The 25713-nt window shown below is 58.6% G+C and overlaps 1 protein-coding gene across 8 annotated transcripts; it reads left to right on the forward strand.

Moving 5' to 3' along the window:
• The first annotated feature begins 209 nt into the window (after positions 1-209).
• TSPOAP1 (TSPO associated protein 1) lies at positions 210-25499 on the forward strand. 8 transcript variants are annotated; one of them, XM_017660441.3, is made up of 32 exons: positions 210-1375; positions 2157-2264; positions 2552-2680; positions 3263-3442; positions 3972-4157; positions 5374-5451; positions 5537-5620; positions 5884-5973; positions 6144-6266; positions 6510-6614; positions 8115-8165; positions 8534-8554; positions 9358-9562; positions 10150-10322; positions 11385-11536; positions 11818-11927; positions 14497-15327; positions 15497-15648; positions 15995-16372; positions 16450-16650; positions 16977-17156; positions 17731-18603; positions 19243-19342; positions 19430-19596; positions 20167-20335; positions 20689-20760; positions 21158-21190; positions 21377-21480; positions 21564-21635; positions 21872-21982; positions 22611-22672; positions 24330-24468. In XM_017660441.3, the coding sequence occupies exons 1-31, from the start codon at positions 1049-1051 to the stop codon at positions 22638-22640; spliced, it is 5595 nt and encodes a 1864-aa protein (XP_017515930.3). In that variant the 5' UTR covers positions 210-1048; the 3' UTR covers positions 22641-22672; positions 24330-24468. The 8 variants fall into 8 exon arrangements, with proteins under 8 accessions (XP_017515930.3, XP_017515934.3, XP_036859749.2 ...); XM_017660445.3 differs by having other exon boundaries at positions 11421-11536; XM_037003854.2 differs by lacking the exon at positions 22611-22672 and having other exon boundaries at positions 24330-25499.
• Positions 25500-25713: the final 214 nt, after the last annotated feature.

Genomic DNA, 25713 nt, shown 5'->3' on the forward strand with positions numbered 1-25713 from the left:
TGGGGGTGTGAGGAGTGCCCTGGGTCGAGATCCCATGAGGAACCTGTTCTTCCCTCTGTCCCGACCCTGCCTGCTGGTCCAGCCCACCCGTCCAGTGCCATCACCATGGAAACCAACAGCCGCCTTCCTATTGGTGGGCAGGAGGGAGGGAGGGGGAGGGCTGGCTTTCTCCCGCTTGCCCCCCCCTACTGCATTCTGAGGCTCAGCCCTCCTCCGCGCCCACCATCTCGGGGCTCCCGGACTATAGGGGACCCCTGCAGTCTCCAGAGCTGAGGTCAGCAGGTACAGAGACTATGAGGCAAGCAGCCCACCGCCCCAGGCCTCCTTAGGACCAGCCCGGCTGCTAGGGAGCAGCATCGGAGAGAGGAGCCAGAGATAAAGGACCCCATTGGACCACTGGGGATCACTCCAAGCAGCTCCTGTGGACCCGAGCCAGACTGAGGGGTTGTGATGGATGGCCAGACTTGCAGACGCTGTTGGACACACAACGACATGATGCACATAGCTGCACAACACTGAGAGCTCAGATACAAGTGACAGCATCACACGCCGGCACAGCCCTGCAATACAGACACCCACACACACAGAAACAGCTGGTAACTCCAAAACAGTCACAGACAGTGACACACAGAACGACCAGCCCCCAACACACACAAATGGGGGCATCTGTCCTCCAAACACACGCAAGACAGCACTGACCCACACAGACAGACCTGGAGACACACACACACCCTCACCCAAGCGCTGCTCTCGGTGGCCCCTGCACATCCTCCAGACCCCCACGGGGACACTCGCGTTCCTCCACACACTTATGCACACGCACAGCCAGGAGCAAATACAGCTCGCATACCCCAGCTCCAGCTCTGGCAGCCCGGACTCCTGCAGCCTCCTTTGTGGGTGAGGAAGAACTCAGCCAGCGTTGGATGTAGCCTCGGTGAAGCCAAAAGCTCCGAGAGGAAAGGGTCTGGCCTGGCATGACCCTTGCCAGCCCCTCCACTTGGCTGGGTGATGTCCCCTGGTCTGGGTCCTGGGGCCCCTTGGCAGTATCATGGAGCAACTGACACCCCTCCCACGGCTCAGGAACCCCAGAGCCATGGAGCCATGGGCATTGCCAGCCTGGCAGAGCTGGACTCCAGTTCAGGGGGTTGAATCTGAAGACATAGCCCCAAGGAGTGCCGAAACTCCAGCAGCTCGGTGGGTTGGAGAACAGAAGCCTCAGGAGAACTCTGAGCCCGAGGGAGCCCGAAGCCCCAGGCCAGCGGGGGACATTGACCCAGAAGGAATGCCTGGGCTGCCCAGCCTGGGGCAGCAAGCAGTGAGCTCCAGACCTGGCTGCCCAAGGCTGGAGGACGAGGAGGTGGAGGCTTTCCCTAAGGTAAGGGAGCTGTGGAGCACTGGGGTCTGCGAGGTGGGGGCCTCTCATCATGCCCTCCAGCCTGGACATGACATGCAACCCCATTGCCCACCTCTCCTCTCCTGGCCTGCCTGGGTCTGTGGGTCCATCTCTGTAGCTGTCCTCTCTTCTTCAGGAATCTCAGTGGCTCCATTTTTTTTTTTTTTTTTTGCTATCTATCTGTCTAGATCTAGCCCTGCCCCTACCCCTCCTTCTGTGAATCTCTCTGTGTCTGTTTTGTCTCCTCCTCCTCGAGTCTGTCCTTGGGGGCTGGAGGACGGGGGCAGGGGTGGGTTGTGTGTGGAGGTATTTGCAATCAGAGTCCAGAGGAAGCAGATTCAGGGGAGGAGGTTCAGTGAGGGCCTGAACCAGGGAGGACAAGGTTTGGAGTGGGTGTGAGCAATCTCCCGGAGAAGATGGGGAGACCAAGACTTTGGGGGAGGGAAAGGGACTGGGGCCATAGGAGCTTGGAGGGGTGGGGACAGGAGCTTGAGTTGTCATTTCCTAGGAGCAGATGGGCACGTGTGGGAATAACTGGGGACTAGCAGAGAGGATCCCAGGGTCGGGGGATGCCAGTGTAGGCTGGGAGAACCAGACAGCCCCTCTCCTGGGCCTCTGTGCTCCCCTCTGGAGGTCTGGGACATGGGGGCAAACCTTGTCTCCATGTCTCCTTAGAGTGGAGTGGGTAATGCTTCCATATGGAGGGCTTTGACTAGGTAGGGTGGGTTCCTGAAGCCCTGGGCCCTGTTCTTTCCTGTGGCAGAGTAAGCTGAACATGGGCTTCGGGGACAGGCCCAATCTGGAGCTGCTGAGGGCCCTGGAAGAGCTGCAGCAGCGCTGTGCCATCCTTAAGGAGGAAAACCAGATGCTGGTGAGGCTTGGAAAGCGAGTCCTGGGTCCTGATTGGAGCTAGGGGAAGGCAGACTCAGCTGCCCCAGCCGTCTGCCTCAGCATCCTCCTCCTCATCCCATGATCATTCCCCCAAGTGGTGGGTACATGGAGGTGATGTGACCCCAACCCCCAGAGAGGGTGAACCCCCATCCAGAGTTGCTAAGGATGCCACTGTGAGCCCAGGGCTCTAGCCCAAGGCCTGGGCCGTTAGGACTGGGTCTGTGGGATGATCCCCACATGCCCCAAATCTGGCCAACCCCTTGCCAGAGGAAGAGCAGCTTCCCTGAGACGGAGGAGAAGGTGCGGAGGCTAAAGCGGAAGAACGCTGAGCTGGCGATCATTGCCAAACGCCTGGAGGAAAGGGCCCAGAAGCTGCAGGAGACTAACCTGAAGGTGGTGAGGACAGGAGGCTGCTGCATGGAGGCTGGGTGACCAGGGAACAGGGGAGCCAAGGCTGGGCCTGAGGGGCTGGGGCTTGGAAGTCATGAACTCTTAGCATCCAGGAAAGCAGGAACCCAGGGGCCAAGGTCTAGGAAGGGCAAACTCTGGCCAAGCTAGGAAGCTGAAGGTTTCTGGGGCTACAGGAGGGAGGGAAGGGCTAGGTGGGGAGTTCCTGAGCAAGCAGGGAGCAGGTTCTGGATAACCACGTGCTGGTGCCAGCTGCAGCCTGCTGCTGGGCTCATCCCTGGATGCAGAGCAGGTGGGGGCAGGGATCAAGACCCATCACAGAGGCAGCCCTCAGTTAGCGGCCTCCTTTGTACCTAAACTAGATGCGGAGTTAACCCTTTCAGTACTGCTTGAGGATTGCTGGGGTTGGGTCAAGTGAGGCTGTTGGTCCCCTAAAGCCCCAGAAGCAGGGTAGAAGCGGGAGGCCACACTTCTAGGTTTTCATCCTAACCCCTCTTTGGGAATGGCTGAAGAGTGGAAGAAGTGCCCCAGCCCTCAGTTGACTGTTGGCCTTACTCGTCCTCTGACCAGGTGAGTGCCCCTGTGCCCCGTCCGGGGGCGAGTTTGGAGTTGTGCAGGAAGGCCATGGCCCGCCAGAGAGCCCGGGACCTCAGTGAGACAGCCAGTGCCCTCCTGGCCAAGGACAAGCAGATCTCTGCCTTGCAGCGGGAGTGCAGGGAGCTGCAGGCCAGGCTCACCCTGGTTGGCAAGGTGCGAGGAGGCCCTGGTCACCCCTTCCAGCACAGCCCTACACAGGGCCGCCTGCCTGGCGTGTGAGATGTGGATTAGATGTTAATGTATGCAAATGAGGCGGGAAGATGGAGGCTGCTGGGGAGTAGGTTCCCCTGGCAACGGCCCAGGTGGGAGCGGGGAGAGGGAGCCTGAACTGAAGGCGGTGGAGCCGCGAGTCCCAGACCTAAGAATTTCTGTGCTCCAGGCTTCTGGCGGTAAGCCAGTGGGTCTGGCTGTATGAATCCACACATACTTCACATTTGTGTGAGACGATGTTAACAAGGCATTTAGCACAGTGCCGGGCACACTGCGAATGTCCAGTAAACGAGTTACTGTTAATGTCTGCACATTCCAGAAGCATGTGGTTGTACAGGCATGCACCTATGACGATGCATGTATGCACGGGAGGATATGTACGTTCTCTCTCGGGCATCCAAGCTCTCCCAGCAATAGCGTGGGGGCGAGCAGGGGTTAGACCTGACACTCCACCCCGGCGCCCCCACCTCAGGAGGGCCCCCAGTGGCTCCACGTGCGGGACTTCGACCGGCTGCTGCGCGAGTCCCAACGGGAGGTGCTGCGGCTGCAGAAGCAGATCGCCCTACGCAACCAGCAGGAGCCGCCTTCACCACCCCGGCCCCCAGGCTACGCTACCTTGGCCAGGGCAGGGGCCCCCGCCCCCGGGGCCCCGGGAGAGGTGAGCGCCGGCGCAAGGCCAGGTGTGTGGGTGTGTGTAGACGGGGGGTGGGGGAAGCGCCGGGATCTCCCCTTGCACCACGCTCAGAGCCCCGAAGACCCGGCGGTGGTGTGAGCACTCCCAAGTCTGGGGAGCTTTCGCGACTGGGAACCGGGCCTCCCGCCCAGTCTTCTCGCGCTCGTACCTGCGCCGCGCGCGCCCCCGTGGTTCGGGTCCGCCCTCCGCAGGCTTGCGCCCCGCGGGGCCCGCCCCACCGCCCCTGCTGTGCAGCCAGTGGTACAGCCCGCCCGCAAATCCCTGGTTGCCCTGGCAGCCGCCCGGGGTTCAGTCTGAGCCGCCACCTCCCGCTGCCGCTGCGCGGGGACGCCCCCTTCAGCGCCCGCCTAGTCGGCCAGGCCCGGTCCCTGCTACCCGGGGAAGGCGGGGCGTCGTCCCCGGCTCCAGGTACGCGCGACCCTCACCAGGAGCCGGGCTTAGAGAGCCCTTGTCGCGTGGGACCCCACTCTGGACACCCAGAATTTAGAAGTCTGGCTCGTCTCCATCCTTTTTCTTTGGGCAATACCTAGGTTCACCTCCTTCTGGGAAGAGGGGTAGGAGAAGGGACTCCATAGCGACCCAGGCCTCCGGGTGCAGGGTGCTTCTGGATCAGATTTTGCCTTTCTGCCTGGCCCAGGGAGGGAGCCGCACCTCCCATGAAGACCTGCCTTCCTCTAGAGTTTGTACGGATGAATGAGAAGTGAGCCGGTGGGCTTGGGAGGAACTAGGAGGTTTGCACTGCTCTAGGCCAAGCGCACATTTGGATGATCCAGAATCCCTAGCTCTGGGAACACCACATCCCTGGAGGCCCAAGCAGCCTCCTAGTTCTTTGCCGGTTGCTGAAGGACACGTAGGACAGTACTGAGTGCAGAGCAGCGCTGCTGCTGGAAGCTAAAAAGGGAACGCTTTGGCCTGGATAAGGGACCCATCTCCCAGGGCACACATGGGTCTCAGGATCTCAAAGCACTGTGTCTGGAGGACACAGGGGTGCAGCACTTGCACTTCCACATCAGCTGGAGGTGATGCGAGGGGTGGGCAAGCAGCAACCCCATTTGCCTGGCAGGGATCTCTTTGTTGACTTTGAAATGGGTGGGAACCTGCCAGGACAGGCTGGCCTGGGGGCAGGTTGCCTTGGGGCCCAGTTCTCAGGTGCCAGGCCCCTGCCCCTGGGCATTTCTAGGCCATACTCCAGGAGGATGTGGAAAACCCACCCGTGGTCCTAGGGAAGCCAGAGAAACAGCAGAGCGTGCAGCAGCTGGTGAGTCCGAGATCAAGGGTCAGAGAAGACCTGTTGTGGGCAGATCTACCTTCCCACATGAAGAGCCTCGGTTCTGACCCCACAGGAATCTGAGCTCAGCAAGAAGCGGAAGAAATGCGAGAGCCTGGAGCAGGAAGCCCGGAAAAAGCAGAGGCGATGTGAGGAGCTGGTGAGCTCTTCAGGGCCTCCCAGAGGCCAGCTGCTCCCTTCTCCCAGGCCAGCCAGGTGGTGGGCACCCTCAGCTCTGCGTTCACCCCTCCTGCGCTCAAGAACACTCTTTGCCTCCTGTTCTGTGGGGCTCTCCTTTCCCAGCTGATGCAGGTTCCAGTGGGAGGTGGGGCAGGCCTTGTCTGGGAGGGCAGGGTCTTCTGTAAGGGGAGAGGAGGAGTGTGGGTGCTGGGTTCCCTCCCCAGAGCTCCTCTGGTCTCTCAGGAACTGCAGCTGAGAGAAGCCCAGAATGAGAATGCCCGCCTGGTGGAGGAGAATTCTCGGCTCAGTGGGAGAGCCACAGAGAAGGAGCAGGTAGCAGCTCTGCCCAGGTGCTGTGGGGTTTGGGCTCCTGCTAGGGCAAGGGGTGGTCTCCTCTACCCGCTGAACTGTGCCACAGTATGAAGGGTACTATTTTCCCCTGGTGAAGTTGCTGGTGGGACAAGGCTCACACACCCAGCTCCCTGCCATTGCCCCCTTTCCAGGTGGAGTGGGAGAATGTGGAGCTGAGGGGCCAGCTCCTGGGGGTGACACAGGAGAGGGACTTAGCCCTTCACAAGAGCCAGGGCCTGCAGAGCAAGCTGGAGAGCCTGGAGCAGGTGCTGAAGGTGAGGGGACTGTGTAGGCAGGGGAGGTTACTGGTCACTGGGAAAAATGGGACGGTAGCATCTCTGTGGGTTATTGGCATCCGAGGCTAGTCCTGGTGCCAGTGGCCCCTTCCCTTCTCTAGCCTCATTTCCTTTTCAACAGAGGGTGTCTGGAACACATGGTGTCTGAGGCTCCCTCATCTTAGGTCTTCTACAGAAGTGGTGGGGTGGGGCTCTGGCGGTGACCCAGGCTCTGTGTTCCAGCACATGCGGGAGGTGGCCCAGCGGCGGCAGCAGCTGGAGGTGGAGCATGAGCAGGCTCGGCTGAGCCTGCAGGAGAAGCAGGAGGAAGTCCAGAGGCTGCAGCAGGTGGGGCAGGGTTTCCAGGGGCAAAGGAAGGGTAGTGGGCTGTTGGACCCCAGCTCCTCCAACAGCAAATGTGTGAAAGAGAGGAAACTCAGCTGGAATCGTGTGGAGTGTTGTGGATTCTATCTCCAAAATATATTTCAAATCCATCCACTTGTCTCTGCTTGCATTGCTGACACCCTAGTCTGGGCAAGGAGCATTCAGCGAGCATTTACTGAGTACCACTGCTTGCCAGGTGCTGCCAGGCACTAGGGGATAGTGGAGGGCAAAACCCAAGTCCATGACCAGTCAGCAAATAATCAGCTCCACGAGTGAGATGGTTCCAGTCACTGACAGGTGCAGTGGGGGAGGTGAACGGGGTGATGTGACAGAGAGTGACTGGGATGGGTTGAAGGGCCACTTTGAGAGACTGGCAGGGAAGGCCTCTAATATCTCAAGGGTGAGAAGGAACCAGCTGAAGAGCACTCCAGGGGAATAGAAGTGCAAATGCCCTGTGGCAGGACAGAGCTTGGGGGTTCAGAGCAGTGTGGCTGGAATACAGCAGGATGGGCAGAACAGCAGGAGCAGGCAAGACCCAGATGGAGCAGGGCCTCAGGGCTGTGGGAAGCATTTGGACATTTTGCTGAGTGGTGAGAAGCTGTTGAAGGTCCAAGCCGGGGAGTAGCATGATATGATCACCATTTCAGATGCTCGCCCTGGCAGTCCTGTGGAGGATGGATGGGGGAGTGGGCATGGAATCAGCGCCATCAGTAGAGAGGGTGCTGCAGGGGTCCAGGTGGGAGACAATGGCCTCCTGGACTAGGGTGCCAGCAAATCAGGTCGAATCAAGTGGACGGATTTGAAACACATTTTGGAAATAGAATCAACAAGACTCCGTGGGAATCCAGCTGAATTCCCACTCTTTCACTCATTTGCTGTGTAAACTTTGATGAAGGTGGGGCTTTTTAATCCCCAACAGATGAGGGGTGAAGGGGCCACAATTTGAGAGGCAGGGAAGTCGGAGTTCTGAGTTCTCTTCTGGCCAAGTTTGGGTTGTGTGTGAAACATTCAAGCGGAGAAGCCCGGAGGCGGTTGGATAGTGAGTCTGGAGTCACAGGGAAGTTGGGAAGTTGGCCTTGGAGATAGTTGTGGAACCCGGCACCGTGTCTAGTCATGTGACTCGGTAGGACCCCCCCCCTTGGGAGAGAGCGAAGCGTATAAAGAGGACCTGGGGTGGGCGCCCTGCAACCCCTAACATTCAAAAGTGGTAGAAGTCAGAGAGCAGGCTGAAGAGGCTGGGAGGGAACCGCGAGGGTGGGTGTCCCGGCGGGAGGCACGGTACCAGGCCTGCTTCTGCCTGACCCCATCACCTTGGGGTTCAGCGGCGGGGGTTCGGGAGGAAGGGACTCTCAGCTTCCCCTTCCCAGCCCCTCTTCCCCTTCCTCTTCCTCCTCCCCTCCCTGTCTTCCTCCCACCTCCCCTTGTCCCACCCTGCTCCAGCATTTTGCCTCCTCCCACCTGTAGGCCCAGGCGGAAGCCAGGAGGGAGCATGAAGGGGCCGTGCAGCTGCTGGAGGTAGGGTCCCTGCAGGTGGCCACCCAGCCTGGGGAAGGCAGGGGAAGTCCAGAGAGAGCTGGACTGGCCCATCCGTGGAGGGAGTGCGGGGTTACAGGAAGGGTCCTGCCATGCCCCAGGGCCTAAGGAACCCTCCAACACTGCTGGGCTGGGGCTCCTGGGTCTGGGGGCAGCAGTCTCCCCTTGTCACCCACCCCAAAGGCTCCTCCAGCCTGAAATATCCTTCTGTTGAGGAACTGCTCGGTCAGTCCGGGGAGCTGACTGCATGGTGTCCACTTGGGCCCCTCTCTCCTTCCTGCCCTCTCTGGGTGGTGACCCACAGGGCCAAGGCTCTAACCTCTCCTCTGTGTTTTCCTTCCCTGCCACAGTCTACCCTGGATTCCATGCAGGTACAGCCTCCTGCCCCCCACCTCCCTGGGCTATCCCCTCCCTCATGCCTCTCCAGGCGGGCTGAGCTGCATCTCCTCCCTCAGGTCCAAGTGGTCCCAACTGTCACGTCCAGCAGAGGGATGTGACTGGCAGGAGACCTGGACATCTGTAGATGGGCTGGGGTTCCCATGGGACATGTGGGCCATCTCCTCTGCCCGGACCTGCCAGTGTGCGTGGCAGACACAGGGCCCTCCCTCCTCTAAAACTCAGACCATGAGGAAGTTCATCACCAGTATAACCCATAACTCTGCTGATATTGGCCACAGAAGAGCCCCTAATATTGGAAGTCTCCTGATTCCTGAAAAAAATTCTTGAGAATTGGCTCATTTCTGTCACAAAGATGCCTCAGTCCCATTTGGATCTCTCCGAGGGCAGGGATCTGGGTCACTGACTGTGGGAGGGTGACAAGAGCTGAGCTGAGAAAGCTCCTGAGGTTCTATGGTAGCGATGGGAGTGGGAGCCATCCCTTTGGCCTGGAGAGCAGATGGAAGCAGGCAGTGCCGCTGCCTGGGCTGTGAGGATGTGAGGCAGGCCCAGCCTTCCTCTGGGGAAACTTGGGAACGAAGGCCCAGCAGCTCCAGGTCTCCACTCCCAGCTCAGACACCATTAAGGGCAGTGGGGCTGCCAGGCCAAGGGTTGGTGCCCAGGCCTAGGAGCTGGGGAGATATAATCTAAATCCTGATGTGTGGCCATGTGGAGGTGGCACAGGCTGGAACCAGGCAGCTGTGCTGGGCCTGGTGGCTCATGATAAGTCTTGGCCCAGGCCCGCGTTCGAGAGCTTGAGGAGCAGTGCCGCAGCCAAACAGAGCGCTTCAGCCTCCTGGCACAGGAGCTCCAGGCCTTCCGCCTGCACCCTGGCCCCTTGGATCTGCTCACCTCTGCCCTGGGCTACAGTACCCTTGGGGACCATCCACCACCCCCCTGCTGCTGCTCTGCCCCCCAGCCTTGCAGGGGGCCCAGCCCCAAAGGTAAGGTGGACCCCAGTGGCTTTAGTCTGGAATCCCCAGGCCTAGGGCTTTTGTATAGGCAGAGTTTAGGGTCACAGAAGGCTAGCTACCCACCCAAAGTCACAGCAAATTAGAGCCAGGCTTGGTTAGAAGCAGGCTCTGGTTGGAAAAAAAATGAGCCCACAGGTGTTGCTATCCCAGTGTTTGGCCAGGCATCTGAGGCCGCTGCTCCTCTCCTTCTGACAAGACCTCTGTGACCACAGCTGGGAGTTGAGCACTAGGCATCAGGAGCAGGCAGGGAGCATGCGTAGAGTCACAGTGGGTGCCGGTCAGGTCTGGGGGTCCCAGCCCCACTCCCCTAATAGTCCATGTGACTTTGAGCATGCTGCTAAACCTCTGTGGGCTGTGGTCTTCTAAGCTGTAAGACAGGAATAATTTAGTGGATCTCACCCAGCTGCTCTGAGGATCATGTGAAATACTATATTAAATCACCTCCACCTTCACTTAGTAAGTTTCCCCCAAATATTTCCCTTCTTATATGGAAACCTGGTTATGGAGGGCCTGAATCCCATATCCAAGGGGCTCCACATATACCATCTTCTCTTTAGACCTTGACCTCCTGCCGGGCTCCCCAGGACGCTGCACCCCAAAGTCTTCTGAGCCTGCCCCTCCCACCCTTGCTGGGGTCCCCCGAAGGACCACCAAGAAGGCAGAGTCTCTCTCTAACTCCTCTCGCTCCGAGTCCATCCACAACAGCCCCAAGTCATGTCCTACACCTGAGGTCAGTGCTGGGGAAGGGCCTGGGTCTGGCTCTGCCTTCAGGAAGGGGGAGGGGTGGTGGCCCTGACCTCTTCTGGGTTCCTGGTTGTTGGGTGGCCTCTGGCTCAGGTGGGGTCCCAAGTTGGGAGGTGGGGCCAGACCCCAGGAGAGAAGGGCCTGTGGATCCTTCTTTGTGGACAGCGAGCTCAGGTGTAGCCTGTTCTGCTCTCCAGTGCCTGCCTGGAGGTCCTGCTTTGGGGTCAGCCAGCCCCGCCCCTCTGGGGCTCAGAGAGGCCCTTGAGTCCTGAGCTAGCGGAGGGAGACATGTTGGCGCCACATCCCCATAATGAGACTATTCCGTAGTGTCTGTAGCAGGAGGCAGGTGGTTGTGTGAGAAAGAACACAGGTTCTGGGATTTAAACCCCAGCTTTGATTGGGCAACCACTGACCCTTTCTGGGCTTCGGTTTCCTCATCTGGATTTCGATGCTAATAAAACCTGCCTTGTAAGGTTGAGAGGAATACATGAGAAAACAAGGAGAGTGCCTCCTTCAGCCCAGGGCACGCAGTAGCTGAATATGGCAGCCGTTTTTATTACCAGGTTCTTGGGCATCACTCGACTCTTCTGATCGCCTCACTGCCCGCTCTACCTCCCTAAGGCCAGAAAGCGGAGGGGGCAGGTCAGGGCTACGGGAAGGGGTGGACCCCAGGCCCAGGCCTCTACTGCCCCCTTGTGGGATAGAACGGTGGTGCTGGCTTTGGATGCCGCAGTGGACTGCCTGCTCAGTGCCCTCCTGCGACTTCTCAGCCCCTTCTGCCTCCTTGTCTCCAGCTCTTTACAGCAGAGTGTTTGCTGCCTTTTTACCTTAAGGAGGCAAACTTCCATTGGACACCCATCCCCCACCAGTGCCGCTGGCTCCCTTTCCATTCGGGATAGTGGTCCTATTTACCGGGCTGGTGCAGCAGAGGCCAGGACTGGGGAGGGATCCAGGTTCTCTGCACTCCCCCTACCCAGAGGAGCTGGGCTCTGCCAGGACCTGCTAGCTCGGGTGCTGATTTAGAAACACTGGGGCTCATTGCTGCCAGCCTTGCCGTGGGCTGGCCCTTTCTGTTTCCCCCCAGGTGGACACAGCCAGTGAGGTGGAGGAGCTGGAGGCAGACAATGTCTCCCTGCTCCCAGCAGTGCAGGAGGGCAGCCGGGGAGAGGCCAGGATCCAGGTCTTCCTAGCACGCTACAGGTGGGCCCTTCATCCCTGCTCCCCATGCCCCCCAGTAATTGGGGTGTATGGGAGGACGGGGCCTGGTGAAGAGAGGGGCCTGTGGAGGTGGTGGGGGTGGGAGAGGGATTTACATGTCCTTTTAACCTAGTTGGGCCCAGGTGGGTGCAGTGAGCACTCTACTTGGCTACAATAAAGGTGGACCACCAAGTCTCCATAAAGGTCTGGTGTAGGTGGGTAGTGGAGAGGGGACACGGAGGCAGGATATAGGTCGCTGACCTCCTCTGCGCCTCCCCCAATAGCTACAACCCCTTCGAGGGCCCCAATGAGAACCCGGAGGCAGAGCTTCCACTTACTGCTGGCGAGTACATCTACATTTATGGCAACATGGACGAGGATGGCTTTTTTGAAGGTAGGAAGGTAGTGGGATCATTGTCATTCCCTTGCTTTTAAGCTCCCCTTCCCGAAGACCCCCACCCACCCATTCCATCTCCCCACCATGACTTTTCAGACTTTGTGGAAAGTCCTGCAGGGATCTGGCAGCCTGTGGGGAAAAAGAAAGGAAGGGATCTGGAAAAGGGGGCAGTTGGTCTGGCAGTGGGTCTGCCCCAAGCAGGGCAGGACAGGGCCTACTGGTCCAGTTGATAGGTAGCATCACAGGAAATTTTGGCAGAATTCACTTTCGTGCTGGCAGACAGGGCATGGCAGTGTTCAATACTAGTGACATTGAGGTCAGGCAGGTAGCATGGATCTGGTGCTGGATTCCAGTTGGGGGTGGGGAGGAGCAATCAGGGTCTAGAGCCCAGGAGAGGGTGTTAGCAAGTAGTTAGCAGGTGTCCGGGCCCAGGCAGAGGAGGGCCATCAGGGCAGTTCTCCAGTGCCTGTGGGGAGATGGCAGCTGAGCCAGATGCCCCATCATTGAGACTGGGCAGTGGGGCTACAGAAGAAATGGCTTTGGGAGATTCCCTAGGGTGGCCCTGGCCAGGTGCCAGCCTGCATCCTTCAGCACGGGGAGGATGACACTGTGTGGAGACTGGGTAAAGTGTGGACAGGGCAGGGTGAGGATTTAGGGGTTCAGATCTGAGTCTGAAACACCCAGAGCTTTGGGAGTGTACAGCCAAGCCTTCAGAGCCTGCTCATCATCTCTTCCCTGGGCCTGTTATTTGCTGGGAATGATGGTGAACAGCTAAGCTCCCTATGGGGATGTATAATGGAGAACAGGATTAACTAGCTCCCAGAAAAACAGCCTTTTAAATGAAAACAAAACAACAAAAAGCCAACATTTTTGGGGTGAAGGGGGTGGAAAAAACATAAATATTAACCACAAATGCTAGAATTTAGACAACATAATCTAGGATAGATTTAAAGGGATTTAGACAGCTTTAATTAGGTGACTACTTCATCTGTGTCTGGTCTGCCTGGCCTGCTCTTGGTGTCACAAGCTTCAGGAGCATATGCCTGACTCCAGTCCAGGCCGCAGTGCCTGCCTTCAGGGCTGTGCATCTGCTTAACATGAAGGCTGCTACCTTTAGCACCACACTCCTTACTGTTAGTGCCTGTGTGTATTTCCTAAGGCTGCTGTAACAAACTACCACCGACTGGATGGCTTACAACAGAAATGTATTGTCTCACATCTCTGGAGGCCAGAAGTCTGAAATCAAGGTGTTGGTAGGGCCGCAGTTCCTCTGGAGGCTCTAGGGGAGCTCCTGTTCCGTGGCCCTACCAGCACCTGGTGGTTCCAGCTGCACTGGGCTTGTGGCCACATCCCCACAGTGTCCGCCTCTGTGGTCATGCTGCCTCCTCAGTGTCTTCCCTTGTGCGTCTCTTATAAGGACACTTGTCATTGGATTTAGGACCCACCCAGATGATGTAGGATGATCTCATCTTAAGCTCCTTAACTTAATTACATCTGCAAAGAGACTTGTTCCAAAAAGGTCACATTCATAGGATCCAGGATTAGGATGTGAACATATTTTGGGGAGGCCGTCATTCAACTCGCTACAGTGCTTATGTTGTCTACTTCACTGAAAGTTCCTATTGTTCCTTCTGCAAGTCTTCCAGCCTTTCTTTCCCTCCTAGCATGAGCAGACGTCCCTCAAACCAATAAAGCAAATGTTTGATGGTGTACTCTGCTGTCAAGTGCTTAGGGGAACTGGCACAACACAACAGAACTTAGCTCTGGTCACTGCCAGGACTGACTGCCGGTCGTGCTCCTAGACCCAGGCCTGCTGTGGGTCCTGATCCCTTCTGGAACCCACAGGGGACTTTTTACCCTGGCACTTAGGCCTTTCATCTCTGAAGATTCCTTCCCTTACACTGACCAGGTGAGGCTTTCCTATCCTTTTGGGGGTTCCTGTTTTCCACAAAAGGAAGTTGAGAGGCACCCCTACCCCCACTCTTCAGACCTAATATGAAAGTTTCCAAACATACAGGAAAATGAAAGAAGAAAACAATGAACACTATATACTCACCACCTAGATTCAACAATTGTTAACATTTTGCCATATTTACTTTATCCATATGTAGGTTAAAATGATGTAAAAGCAAGTTGTAAACATCATGCCATTTTCCCTAGACAGACACCCGCACACATCTCAGAACATGGACACTCTCCTGTACCCTGGCGGCAGCAGCGTCCGCTGGGAGCTTGTTAGAAGCGCAGGCTCACAGCAGGGACTGACCCACCCAGACCTAACTGAATTAGAATCCACATTTTAACAAATCTCCATCCGATTCATATGCATGTTGAAATTTAAGAAGCACTGTCCTGTGTCACCACATGCTGTTGTCACACCTATGAAAATTAACAGTCACTCCCTAATCCAGATCTTGACTGCTTTTGTCTTTTAAGCCCTGACAGGTAATGTTGATTAGATTCAAATGTCTAAGATCACCCACTAACCATTGCTAAGATGCATTTACTGGACTGGTTTTTCTCTGCCTCTCCTCTGTCTTCCCCTTCCCTGCCCTTCCTCTGCCAGGGGAGCTCATGGATGGCCGGAGGGGCCTGGTCCCTTCCAACTTTGTAGAGCGCGTGTCCGACGACGACCTCCTCACCACCCTCCCTTCGGAGCTGGCCGATCTGTCCTGTAGCTCAGGGCCTGAACTCAGTTTCCTGAGTGGAGGGGGGATTGACAGCAGTAGTGGGGGCCAGAGCAGCGGGGGACGCAGCCAGCCCAGACCGGAGGACGAGGCTGCAGGGGACGAGCTCAGTCTGAGCCCCCCACCCGAGGGCCTGGGCGGGCCCCCTGCTGTGCCTTACCCTCGCTGTCTGGTGCTCCTCAAGCAGCTGGCCCACAGTGTGGTGCTGGCTTGGGAGCCACCTCCTGAGCAAGTGGAGCTCTGTGGCTACCACGTCTGTGTGAATGGGGAGCTGCGTCAGACCCTGGGGCCTGGGGCCCCTCCCAAGACTGTGCTTGAAAACCTGGACCTGCGGGTCGGACCCCTCCATGTCTCTGTACAGGCCCTGACCAGCCAGGGCAGCTCTGACCCTCTGCGCTGTTGTTTGGTGGTGGGTACCCGGGTCGAGGTAGCACCTAGCCAGCTACGGGTCCATCGACTGACAGCCACATCTGCAGAGGTCACTTGGGTGCCTGGCAATAGCAACTTGGCCCATGCCATCTACCTCAATGGGGAAGAGTGCCCCCCTGCCCGCCCCAGCACCTACTGGGCCACCTTCTGCCACTTGCGGCCTGGTACACTCTATCAGGCTCGAGTGGAGGCTCAACTCCCATCTCGAGGGTCCTGGGAACCAGGCTGGGAGAGGCTGGACCAGCGGGCTGCCACCTTGCAGTTCACCACACTCCCAGCAGGTACGCAGGCTTGCACGCTGATTGTAACACCAGGAGGCCAGGCCACGGGTGATGGCGGGAAGGGAGGCTGGTGCTATTTGTGCTTTCAGGGAAATGGCAAACTGAGCTGGTATCTCTGGAGGCACAGCGAGTGTCCTGTGTTACTGAGTCGTGTGCCACTCTTCCCCAGGCCCACCTGATGCCCCCCTGGATGTGCAGGTTGAGCCGGGGCCCTCCCCTGGAATCTTGATCATTAGCTGGCTCCCAGTAACGATTGATGCTGCTGGTACCTCCAATGGTGTTCGGGTCACAGGCTATGCCATCTATGCTGATGGGCAGAAGGTATGGCCTGGGGACTCTACCCACTTGTACCCTGGAAGCAGGATGTGGTCTCTCCTTGCCATGCTCAGAGGCCTAGTCTTCCCAGCCTGACCCAGAGATGCCAGGCCCATGTCACCTGGGCACTGGGTAGCAGATCGGTAGAGAGCATGGTCTTTGGTAGCAGATGCCTGGGGTCCGGAAACCATCCCACCACTGATGCCATGTGGCTGGGAGGATTGAATGAGAAACAGCGTGCCAGGGCTCGGCAGAGTGTCTGGCGTAGGGCTAGCCACCATTGGTGTCCTTGTGCCCTCACACTGGGCCGTTGCAGCCTCCCTTTCCCATCCTGTGCTTGCTCGTCCTGCAGATCATGGAGGTGGCCTCGCCCACAGCGGGCAGTGTGCTCGTGGAGTTGTCCCAGCTGCAGCTGCTACAGGTGTGCAGTGAGGTGGCTGTGCGCACCATGTCGCCCCATGGCGAGTCCGCTGACTCCTTTCCGGCTCCTGTTGCCCCAGCCCTGGCTGCGGCCTACCTGCAAGCCAAAGTCTCCTGCCCCTCACCACGACCAGGCTTGGAGGCCAGAACACCCCTTGCTCCAGCCGCCCCAGGACCTGGAGACCCCAGCTCTCCCCTCCAGTGCCCTGACCCCCACAGAACTCAGGAGCCCCCTGGGGGCCTCCCAGCAAGCCCTCCCAGAGAGACACCAAAAGGACCCCAAGTGGAGCCCCCAGCACCTTGCTCCCAGGTACCCTGCTGGGAAGAGGGGGAGCAGGTGGAGGCTGGGGGTGGGGCTGGGCCCTTCCTCAGCATCTGTCATTTCAGGAGGAGGCTGGGGAACCTGTGCCGGGTGCCTCAGAGGACAGAGCCAGTGAGCCAGCTGCGGGTGAGAGAGCTGGCCCTGCACCTTCCCCCTTGGCCAAGCAGGAGGCCAGGGGGGCCCAGGGAGCACTGGCCCAGAGGGTACCCTGTGCTGAGGCCTGCCACAGAGGCGACCCGGGAACTGGGCTGAGGCCCAGGGCTGAGGTATGGGGTCGGGGACACACTGGGCCCCCTCAAGGGACTGGGGCCTGCCTCCCTGTATTCTACCAGCCAGAACGTGGTTGCCCTCTGCTCTTTTTCCAGTCTGGTCTGGCTCTGGTCTATGCCACGTGTCTGTTTCTTTGTCGCTCTACCTTCCCAGATTTCTTTCCTTTGGCTATCATCCTTACCCCCACCATTGTGCATACCCCCCATTTGGGGAATGACCCTCTGTCCCTCTGCCAAGGGAGCCATTTCATTCTGGCTGGGGCTGACCCTGCAGAGCCCCCTTCCTCCTCACTGCCCTTCCTTCTCTGGCTCATGTCTTACAGAGGGAGGATGCAGCAGAGCTTGGGGTCCGTCTGGTGAACTCCCTTGTGGACCACGGCCGCAACTCAGATCTGTCAGACATCCAGGAGGAGGAGGAGGAGGAGGAGGAGGAGCTGGCTTCCAGGACTTGCTCTTTCCAGAAGCAGGTTGTTGGCAACAGCATCAGGGAGAATGGGGCCAAGGTAATGGGGTAAGGAGGGGCTGGCGGGCCCTAGCTCTTGGGTTCCAGGGGCCTCTGCCTCCTGTGTCGGCAGCTACTCCACCACTGCGGAGTGCCAGCAGCGTTCTAGGGCTGTGGCCTGGGTCCTGTCCCGAGGGGCAGATAGGACGTGGCTCAGGATGGCCCTCCCGGGAAGGGGAGGGTGAGCCCTCTTCTGCACCTTCTCCTGCTTCAGCCCTCCAGATGCCGCACCCCAGCCACCCGAGACCCTGGGGTTGGGAGCTTCTGGGGACGGGTTGGGGAGCCTCTCTGCTGTTCCAGGCCCAGCCTGCTCCTTTATGCTTCTGGCCCTCGGGGGCCCCAGCACCCATGCAGCCTGTTCCTTGGGTGTGTTCCCTAATTCTTCCTCTGCCTGTGCCCTGGACATGCTGTGTGACTTGGGGCCAGCCCCTCTCTCTGGTCCTTCCTCTTGGAGGAAGCTGCGGGGGGGCACGGGGTTGCCTGCAGCCCCTGTTCTCACTTGAGGGCAGAGGTCACAGCCCCCTCCATTTCCCGTGGACCTCTCTTCCCTGCTGCCTTCCTCCCCCGCCCCCCAGCCCCAGCCCGACCCCTTCTGTGAGACTGACAGCGACGAGGAGGTCTTGGAGCAGATTCTGGAGCTGCCCCTCCAGCAGTTCTGCAGCAAGAAGCTCTTTAGCATTCCTGAGGAGGAGGAGGAGGAGGACAAGGAGGAAGAGGAGGAGGAGGACAAGCAGGAGGAGGAGGAGGAGGGCGAGGAGCAGCCAGGAGCAGGCTGTCCTTCCCGAGACCCCGGCCTGCCTGAGCCTGCATTGCTAGGGCTGGGCTGCAACAGCAGGTGGCCTCGAGGACCTGGCCCACCTCCCTTGTCTCCCGAGCCCTGCAGGGCCGGGGACCGTCTGGAAGATACGCCTGGACTAGTTGGTGGCAGCAGCCGGAGGAGAGGAAGTGTGTCCCCTGAGAAGCCTCCAAACCGCAGGCGGTCCCCAGATCCCCGGGAACACTGCAGCCGGCTTCTCAGCAATGGGCTCCAGGCCTCTGGACGACCAGGCCCTGCACGGGAGAGGGGCGGGCCCGCTGTGGGCGAGGGGACCAGGGGTGGGCCAGAGGCTGGGGGGAGAGGACGGCCGGCCCCTTCCCGGAGGTGCCCCCGTGGCCGTGTCCCGGAATCTGGCCTGGCCAGCTGCCTCTCCCCCAAGTGCTTGGAAATCAGCATCGAATATGATTCTGAGGATGAGCTGGAGGCGGGCGGCGGGGGCATCAGCATCAGCGGCTCCAGTTACTCCGGAGACGGGGAGGCCTGGGGCACAGCACCCGTAGGAAGGCCCCGGGGACCTCTGAAGGCCAGTTCAGGCTCCACTCCCCACTCACACCTCCTGGCCTGGGAGAAAGGGGAGCCGGAGTGGAGAGGCCGCAGTGCGACTGGCAGAGCCAAGGAGCCAGCCTCCCGGGTCCGTGCCCATTCCCCACACTGGGCAGCCCTCTGCCTGCTGCCGCCTGGTGGCCCTGCTTGCTGCCCACCAGCCACTCCCATTCCACGCTGCCGCCTCCATCAGCAGAGGTGGGGCTGGGCCTCCTGGCTCCCCCACTTACCTCCTCCCACCCACATTCCACTGCTTTGCTGCTTCTGCCGATTGAAACTGGGATGCACAGTATTCTGTTATCACTAGTCGCCAATTGCTGCCAGCCAGCCCACCGCCTTGGGGCAGGGTGGCCTTCTCTGCTTAGCTAGTTACATCTTCAGGACACTGACTGTGATGGCCGGCGTCATACAGCCCTGACGCTGAGAAGAGGCCCTCTTCTCTCCCACTCCTCAGCTAAGATTTGCCTGTAGTCCCCTCTACTACACTCACCTACAAGGGTGGCTGGAGCTGGGGCCCATCCCACTGCCCTTCCTCCGGCCATGGGGGTGGCTGATGTCTCCAGAGAGGCTGGACCAAGGCTCCAGGAGAGAAATGTGCCCCCGCTCTGCTGTGCTGCTTATGCTGACCGGCAGAGCTGGGGGAATACGTGCTGGGTCCTGCCCTGGCCAAGGTGCCCGCCAGAGGGATGGTGTGTCACTTCTGCCATCTGTTGCCCTCTCTTTGCAGGCAACAGAGACTGGGGAGCCCAGAGGGTCAGACAGCTCTGGGCGGAGGGGCCCCCTGAGGAGAGGGGGCCAGGCCCCCAGGCCAGGTGCCTCTGAGCTGGGTGAGCACCTAATGGGGGCTGGGCTATGCCGCGGGGGCGCTTTCCTGACCCTTTGGGCAGACCTTATTGTCTCTGCTCTCTCCCCAGACCTCTCCACAGCTCCTCCCGGGAGTCCCCCAGAAGCAGCTCTGGTTTACCAGGACCTACCTGTCAGGATCTTTGTGGCTCTGTTTGACTATGATCCTGTGTCAATGTCACCCAACCCTGATGCTGGGGAAGAGGAGCTCCCCTTCCGGGAAGGCCAGATTCTCAAGGTGACCAATTTACTGTCTGGGTCTTCCCTCCGCCCTCCTTTCCTGCACTGGAGGTATCGTGGCCTTGCACAGCTGAGAACACAGCTTCTAGAGCCAGATGACGTGGGGTTATGTTCTGACCGCCACTTCTAGCCTTGTAACCTTGAGTCGATTAACTCCTCTGGGCCTCGGCTTCCTCACTGGTGAAATGGGGATGTTAGTGTCTGCCTCACAGGGTTTGAGGACGAAATGATTCAGTATACTTAGAGTGCCTAAACCATGTGCACATAGCACAACGTAATAACTGCTGCTGCTAACATGGAGACTTTTTTTATGCCTGCAAGTATTTATCAAAGGCTTTGTGCTGTTGCTCTGAGACTAGGGAGACCTTGGCTGGGGTGGGCCAGGGGACTGGGCGTGCGGTCAGCAGGTGGTGATGATACAGAGAGGACTATCTTCTCTCATGCCTCTGGCCCTTATTTTTGGCTCCTTCCCCGTATTTCTGTTCCAAGTCTGCTGCGCGGGGCTTGGGACCTAGGGCATGGGGAGCAGCTGAACTGGCCTCCTGAGACAACTGGCCTTTGCCTCCAGGTGTTTGGGGACAAGGATGCTGATGGATTCTACCGGGGTGAAGGTGGGGGCCGGACAGGCTACATCCCCTGCAACATGGTGGCTGAGGTGGCTGTGGACAGACCAGCGGGTAGACAGCAGCTGCTCCAGAGGAGTTATTTGTCCCCACATGTTCTTGTTGAGGGCTCAGGTATGACCTGCTGCTGCTGTTCCTCGCCCATCTCCCACCACCCCAGTTTCGACTCAAGCCCCTTGGGCAATTTGTATGTCTGGGCACCTTTTTAATGCAGAATCTCACAGAACCACTGGGGCCTTGTGGGGACAAAGGCCAGTGTGGCCCCAGCAGTAATCTCGCCACATGTAAAGGGGATCCGCTGCAGGGGGATGGACCATGCATTTGAATCTGGGGGGTCAGGGATGCAGGAGGAACACCCTTTAGAAACTTGAACTCTGCTGTAGCCTTAGTAGACTCCTGCCCTATCCCTACTATCCTACCTGTCTCCCGCCTCAGTTTATCTCTTACATCCTGTCTTTCTGTATCAGGGAATGTTCCTTCTGTGTACTCCACAGCCCACACACCTGGGCCTCCCCCTAAGCCCCGCCGCTCCAAGAAAGGTGGGTAAGACCCCTTCTTCCCCAGGAGCCTATGAGGATGAGTTGCGGGTGGCATGCCTGGCTCTGGGGAGACCCATGTGGGGTTCTGAGCAGGTGAAGGGAATCAAGGCAAACCTTCACCCATATCCATGCCCTTGAATGGGCATGGAGAGTGGTTTTCCAGGATCTTTGTTCTGAAAAGCACCTGACTATAAATTCTGTGCAACCTGGAGCAAGTCACTTACCCTCTCTGGGCCTTAGTTCACTACTAAAAACAAAGGCCTGGGCTTATGTGCTCTCTGCGTGGCCTTTGCCCGCATCTTGTGTGAGGCTGAGCAGCTTGTGTCCCTGCACCAACCGGAGGCTGGGATGAGGAAGGAGGTAGGGAGCAGGGTTCACATGCACATTCTCTCCACAGCAGAGTCAGAAGGTGCTGCCCCACCCTGTGCAGGTAAGGAGCTGTCCCTGTGTAGGGGGACTGGGGATGGGGGTGGGATGGGATGCCCGTCTGGCTTCTCCCTAAGGGCTACAACTAGTTGGGAGGTGGCAAGTGGGGTCAGCAGGCCTCCAGTGCCGAGGATACTATAGGGCGGGGGGTCTAGAGAGAGTCCGGAATCTCCTCCCCATCGTCCTTTAGGCAGCCCCCAGCCAGTCTCCTCTGCCAGCCTGCAAGCTCCCCACTCCATGGTGGCTGCATTTGACTACAATCCCCGGGAGAGCTCACCCAACACGGACGTGGAGGTGAGGACCCTCGGAAGCACAGCCAAGGGGAGTGGTGGCTGGGCCTCCCTGGGCCTGACATCTGCCTCTTGGTCTCTTCACAGGCAGAGCTGCCCTTCCGAGCAGGGGATGTCATCACGGTGTTTGGGGGCATGGACGACGATGGTTTCTACTACGTGAGGACACTGGGGACCGGGGCGTGCCACATCCTGCTGGCCAGCCCTTTCAGAGAAGGCTCTCCCAGAGCCGGGGACCGGGATGAGCGGGGCTCCCTGATGGAAGCCTGGTGGGCTGGGCCAGCTCACCGCCACAGCAGCAGTGCTGACACCATGCCACTCCACTGGGGGCTTCAGGGTCCAGGTGGGGCTGAGGCCTCCTTCCTGGCTTCAGTCTCACTGCTTCTCCTCTCCAGGGCGAGCTGAATGGGCAGAGGGGCCTGGTTCCATCCAACTTCCTGGAGGGACCTGGGCCTGTGGCAGGAGGCTCGGACAGGGAGCCCGGAGCATCCCAGGCTGAGAGTCAGGTCAGTGAGGAACTGGGCTGCCAGCTCAGCGGCTGGGGCTCTACCTTGTGGGGCTGGGACAACGTCACGGGAGGGGATGCAGTCAGGTGATGATCCAGGGGAGCATTGTGCCCAGGGTAGAGCAACTGGCAGAGGGAGTCACTGGCAGAGGGAGGAGGGAGCCCAGCCAGCTCCCTCCCAGTATGTGCCCCTCTCTGCAGAGGGGTGATGGCTGTGACCCCGATCCCCAGCCCACCTGACCCAGCTGCCTGCAGCTATGGAAAAGAACCCCTGTGCCCCCCACCCCTCTAGCCAGTCATAGCCCTGGTTTCAGGGAACCTCCCGCCCTGCTGGATCTCCCTGTCTCCTGGGTGCCTCTTAAAGCCAGTGGCCCGCAAGGCCCAGCTTCCTTGGTTCTTAGAGCCTGCCTCTCGGTGTGGATGGAGTACAGTTCAGCTCCAGCCTCACAGGGCAGGAAGAGGAGGCCAGGACCCAACCAGAAAACCCTGGGCCTCCATCTGTCATGGCTCCCAAGGCCAAGGCTATGCAGAGCAGGACCCACCCCTGTGACCTGGCAACCTGGTGACTGGGCGGAGAGTGCTTGGGTCTGTCCCTAACCCAACTCCTGTCTTTGTTCCCTGTTCTTCAGAGAATGAGGAGGAGAAGAGTCCAGTGCTAGATGGAGATAGATATATGTAGAGAGAGCAACATGTAAGTGGGAGACTGGGCCCCTGTGTCCATGTGACCCCCACTCCCCACGTCACCAAAATCAGGCTGCACTCCTTTGTCTTGAATACGGGAGCTGACCTGGCTTTTCCATTTTCTTCCAGGGAATGGGGGAGGGAGGTAATTGTTGTGAGCCAGATTTGGATATAGGATCATCCCCTCTCCTTACCTTTACTCTGGCCAGTGCCAGCTGTCATAGGGATAATCATCTTTAGTATATGATGTTCCATATTAGCTGACTCTTCCTATTCTACAGCACGTGTGGCTTATAGAATATTATGTGACATCCATATTAGGATTCATCAGTGTATTATTATACTGTATGACTGTGGTATTATAATATTGTTATTATCGGTGACAGAAGGATGACACTGTAATGCCACCAGTAATAATAGTCTCCCACCCTTGTCCTTGTCCTCTGCATCATGACCTGTTAGGGGATGAGATACATGATTTTATTCCCCACTCTCAATTTTTTCAGCTGGGGGGCTTAAAATGGGGGTCTTATGGGCAGTCGGAGTCCATAGATAACTGCAAACCATTCATCTCTGGGGCTGGAGACCCACTCCACAGCCCCTCCCTCCTGTGATGCTGTGGAAGGAGCCCTGGGAAGGAGCGGGAAGGGCTCTGGCCGGCCATCAGCCCCGGCTGGTTGGCAGTGGACACTGAGCTCCAGGTGCTCACAGACCTCTTTGTGCGAGGGCCTTGCTGCCTCTCCAGGGCTTGGGTGCGGGTGTGCCCCAGGCTCCTTGGCCTCTGGTCTGGGCTCCATGGCTAGCTCTGGCCAGGAGACCACTGGGCTCTGGTAGCAAGTGGGGGTCTGAGGAAGTGGGTGGGGAACAAGTACTGGGCTGTGCTGGGCACAGGAGGCTGTGGTGGGTGTGGGAATACAGCGGGGGTGGTTCCTGGCGGCTTTCCTGTTCATCCAGCCCCTGTCTGTAGGCCACTAACAGCATGCTCTGAGTGACCTGGGCAGAGGAAGGCGCTCACTGTTGCAAATGGAGCTAGAAGGAGATCTAGCAAGGGAGACATGCTGACGGAGGGCAGGGCAGCCTCCAGAGCCTGTCTGGGGGCTGAGCATGGCCCGGCTCTGAGGCTCCTCTGGCCTCTCGGGGGCCATTCAGGGAGAAGTCCCAGTCTCCTCCCCACAGGGTAGGGGCTGGCTACCCCCTGGAGGCCCCAGGGCACTGCATGGGCTGGCTGGACGGGCATTTGCTTTGAGGTGGTCCAGGAGCCACCTCCCTGGAGGGGGCAGCTACCTCTAAGCTCATGGTCCTTGCTCTCCCTTTGTTGGGAGGGGATGATGTGGGGACGCTGGGGCATGCAACCTGAGGGTCAGGTCCAAGGACTCTTGAGCTCTGTCAGTCCAGCACCCTGTAAAGACCTGGGAAGGGTGGGGCTTGTCCAGGTCCCAAGTGAACAGAGCAGAACGGAAGTGAGACTCTGCTTCTGTCCGTTTGGACTCCCCGTGCAGTGCTCCCTCGGCTTTACCATACCCATTTGCCTCTCTGTGCTCTGTGTGGAGCGGGCTCTGGGTTCTGGGACGAGGCGGCTGCAGGCACCTGGGGCTGTAGTTGGTAAAGGAGTCAGGTTGGGGCAGGGAGTCAGGTGCTGACTTTTCCCCTTTTATCTCACATTCCAGGACTGGGCCAGCTCAACACAAGGGCCCCCAGTGCCCCAAGGCTGGCCCTGTGTCCCTGGCCCTGGCAGCTTCCCCAGGATGGAACTGGGAGGGCCTCAGGGCACAGGCAAGAAAGTGTGGGGTCTCCTTTCCAAGGGGAAGCAGCTCCTCAGGAAACTGGGCTCTGGAAAGAAGGAATGATGCTGTGGCCCATCCTGCAGGCAGAAGTGGCTCCCTGGGGCCCCCGGATCACTGTTGTGCCTGGGTGGGGAGGGTCCTGGGCTCCCGTTCTTCTGAGTTGACACTTGGCACTTGGATGGGAATCAGAGACTTGGTGAAGGGCAGAGCTAGATGAGTCACTGAGGCTGAATCCTCTGGATGGTCGCCCTCCTCTTACTTGGGACCCAGAGTGAGGAGGTGACACATCCAAGGTTGCTGAGCGCCTCCGCCACAGAGCAGGACTGGGCCCAGAACCCTCGGATGCTAGTCTGCCCACCGATGCCTCCTCTCCCGGCAGGCTCTGTGAGCCCCTCCTCTGGGCCTCCCCAGTCTCAGGACAGAGACCTGGGAGGAGGAGGGGGCCTGTTCCCTCTGATCATGTCTTTCCTCCCCCGAAGGAAAGTTTGCACTGGATTCTACCGAGCCTGGCCTCCCCAGGGCCAGCAGCCGAGCCGTGTATATATGTACATACTCAGTGCTTCCTCCGTCTCGCTTCCACTGCACAGGCCCGGGAAGGAGAAAGGCCATGCCAAAGTGGGCCTAACCCCACCCCATAGTGCTCCACCCCTCCCTGCCAGCCAGCCTCCTGGCCACTCTGTCCTCGCCCCCTACGATGCAGGGGCCAGCAGGCAGAAAGCAGGAGTTGGGTTTGCCTTATTTTGCTCATTGGATTCAATTTCTCTTTTGCATTGTTTTCCTCTGGCTCCTTTTGGAGTCCAGGACTGGGGGAAAGGACAGATTTATGCAGCTATTTTCATACATTCCCTGCTCCAAGTGGGGTAAGGGGGCTCTTCTCCCTTACCTCAACCACCCCATTCCCCACTCTGGCTGGGTGAGTGTCTCTGCATGTTCCCTTTGCTGTGGCGGGAGATTGTCTGACTGAGCCCCCTCTCCCACCTTGGTCTCCAGCGGTGTGGAATGGTGGGGGCATTTGTTTAAGAAGACATTTTATTATAATAAAGTCTATTTTCACAAAACCCATGTGGGGCTCTACCTGGGGCAAAGGGCGCCTTGACGGGCAGGTTATGCTGGGCTTTGGACTTGACTTTAGAGCTCAGAAGTTACATCCGAGGGGGCAAAGCTAAGGAGCACCAACAAGATCAAGCAGCTCTTGGTTTCTTTTCCAAAGAAGAAGGTTTGGCAGGTTCCTGAGTCCGTGGTCACAGGGCCAGGTGATCCGATCTGG

Source organism: Manis javanica, chromosome 4, assembly GCF_040802235.1.
Source record: "Manis javanica isolate MJ-LG chromosome 4, MJ_LKY, whole genome shotgun sequence".
In the NCBI taxonomy this organism is placed as follows: Eukaryota; Metazoa; Chordata; class Mammalia; order Pholidota; family Manidae; genus Manis; species Manis javanica.

Excerpts from the sequence above, each read along its gene's own strand:
- TSPOAP1 (XM_037003854.2), top strand. The coding sequence starts at position 1,049 with ATGGAGCAACTGACACCCCTCCCACGGCTCAGGAACCCCAGAGCCATG. Across the intron at positions 11,537-11,817 it reads GTCTTCCTAGCACGCTACAG|CTACAACCCCTTCGAGGGCC; the intron begins GTGGGCCCTTCA and ends CTCCCCCAATAG. Across the intron at positions 21,191-21,376 it reads TGCTGCCCCACCCTGTGCAG|GCAGCCCCCAGCCAGTCTCC; the intron begins GTAAGGAGCTGT and ends ATCGTCCTTTAG.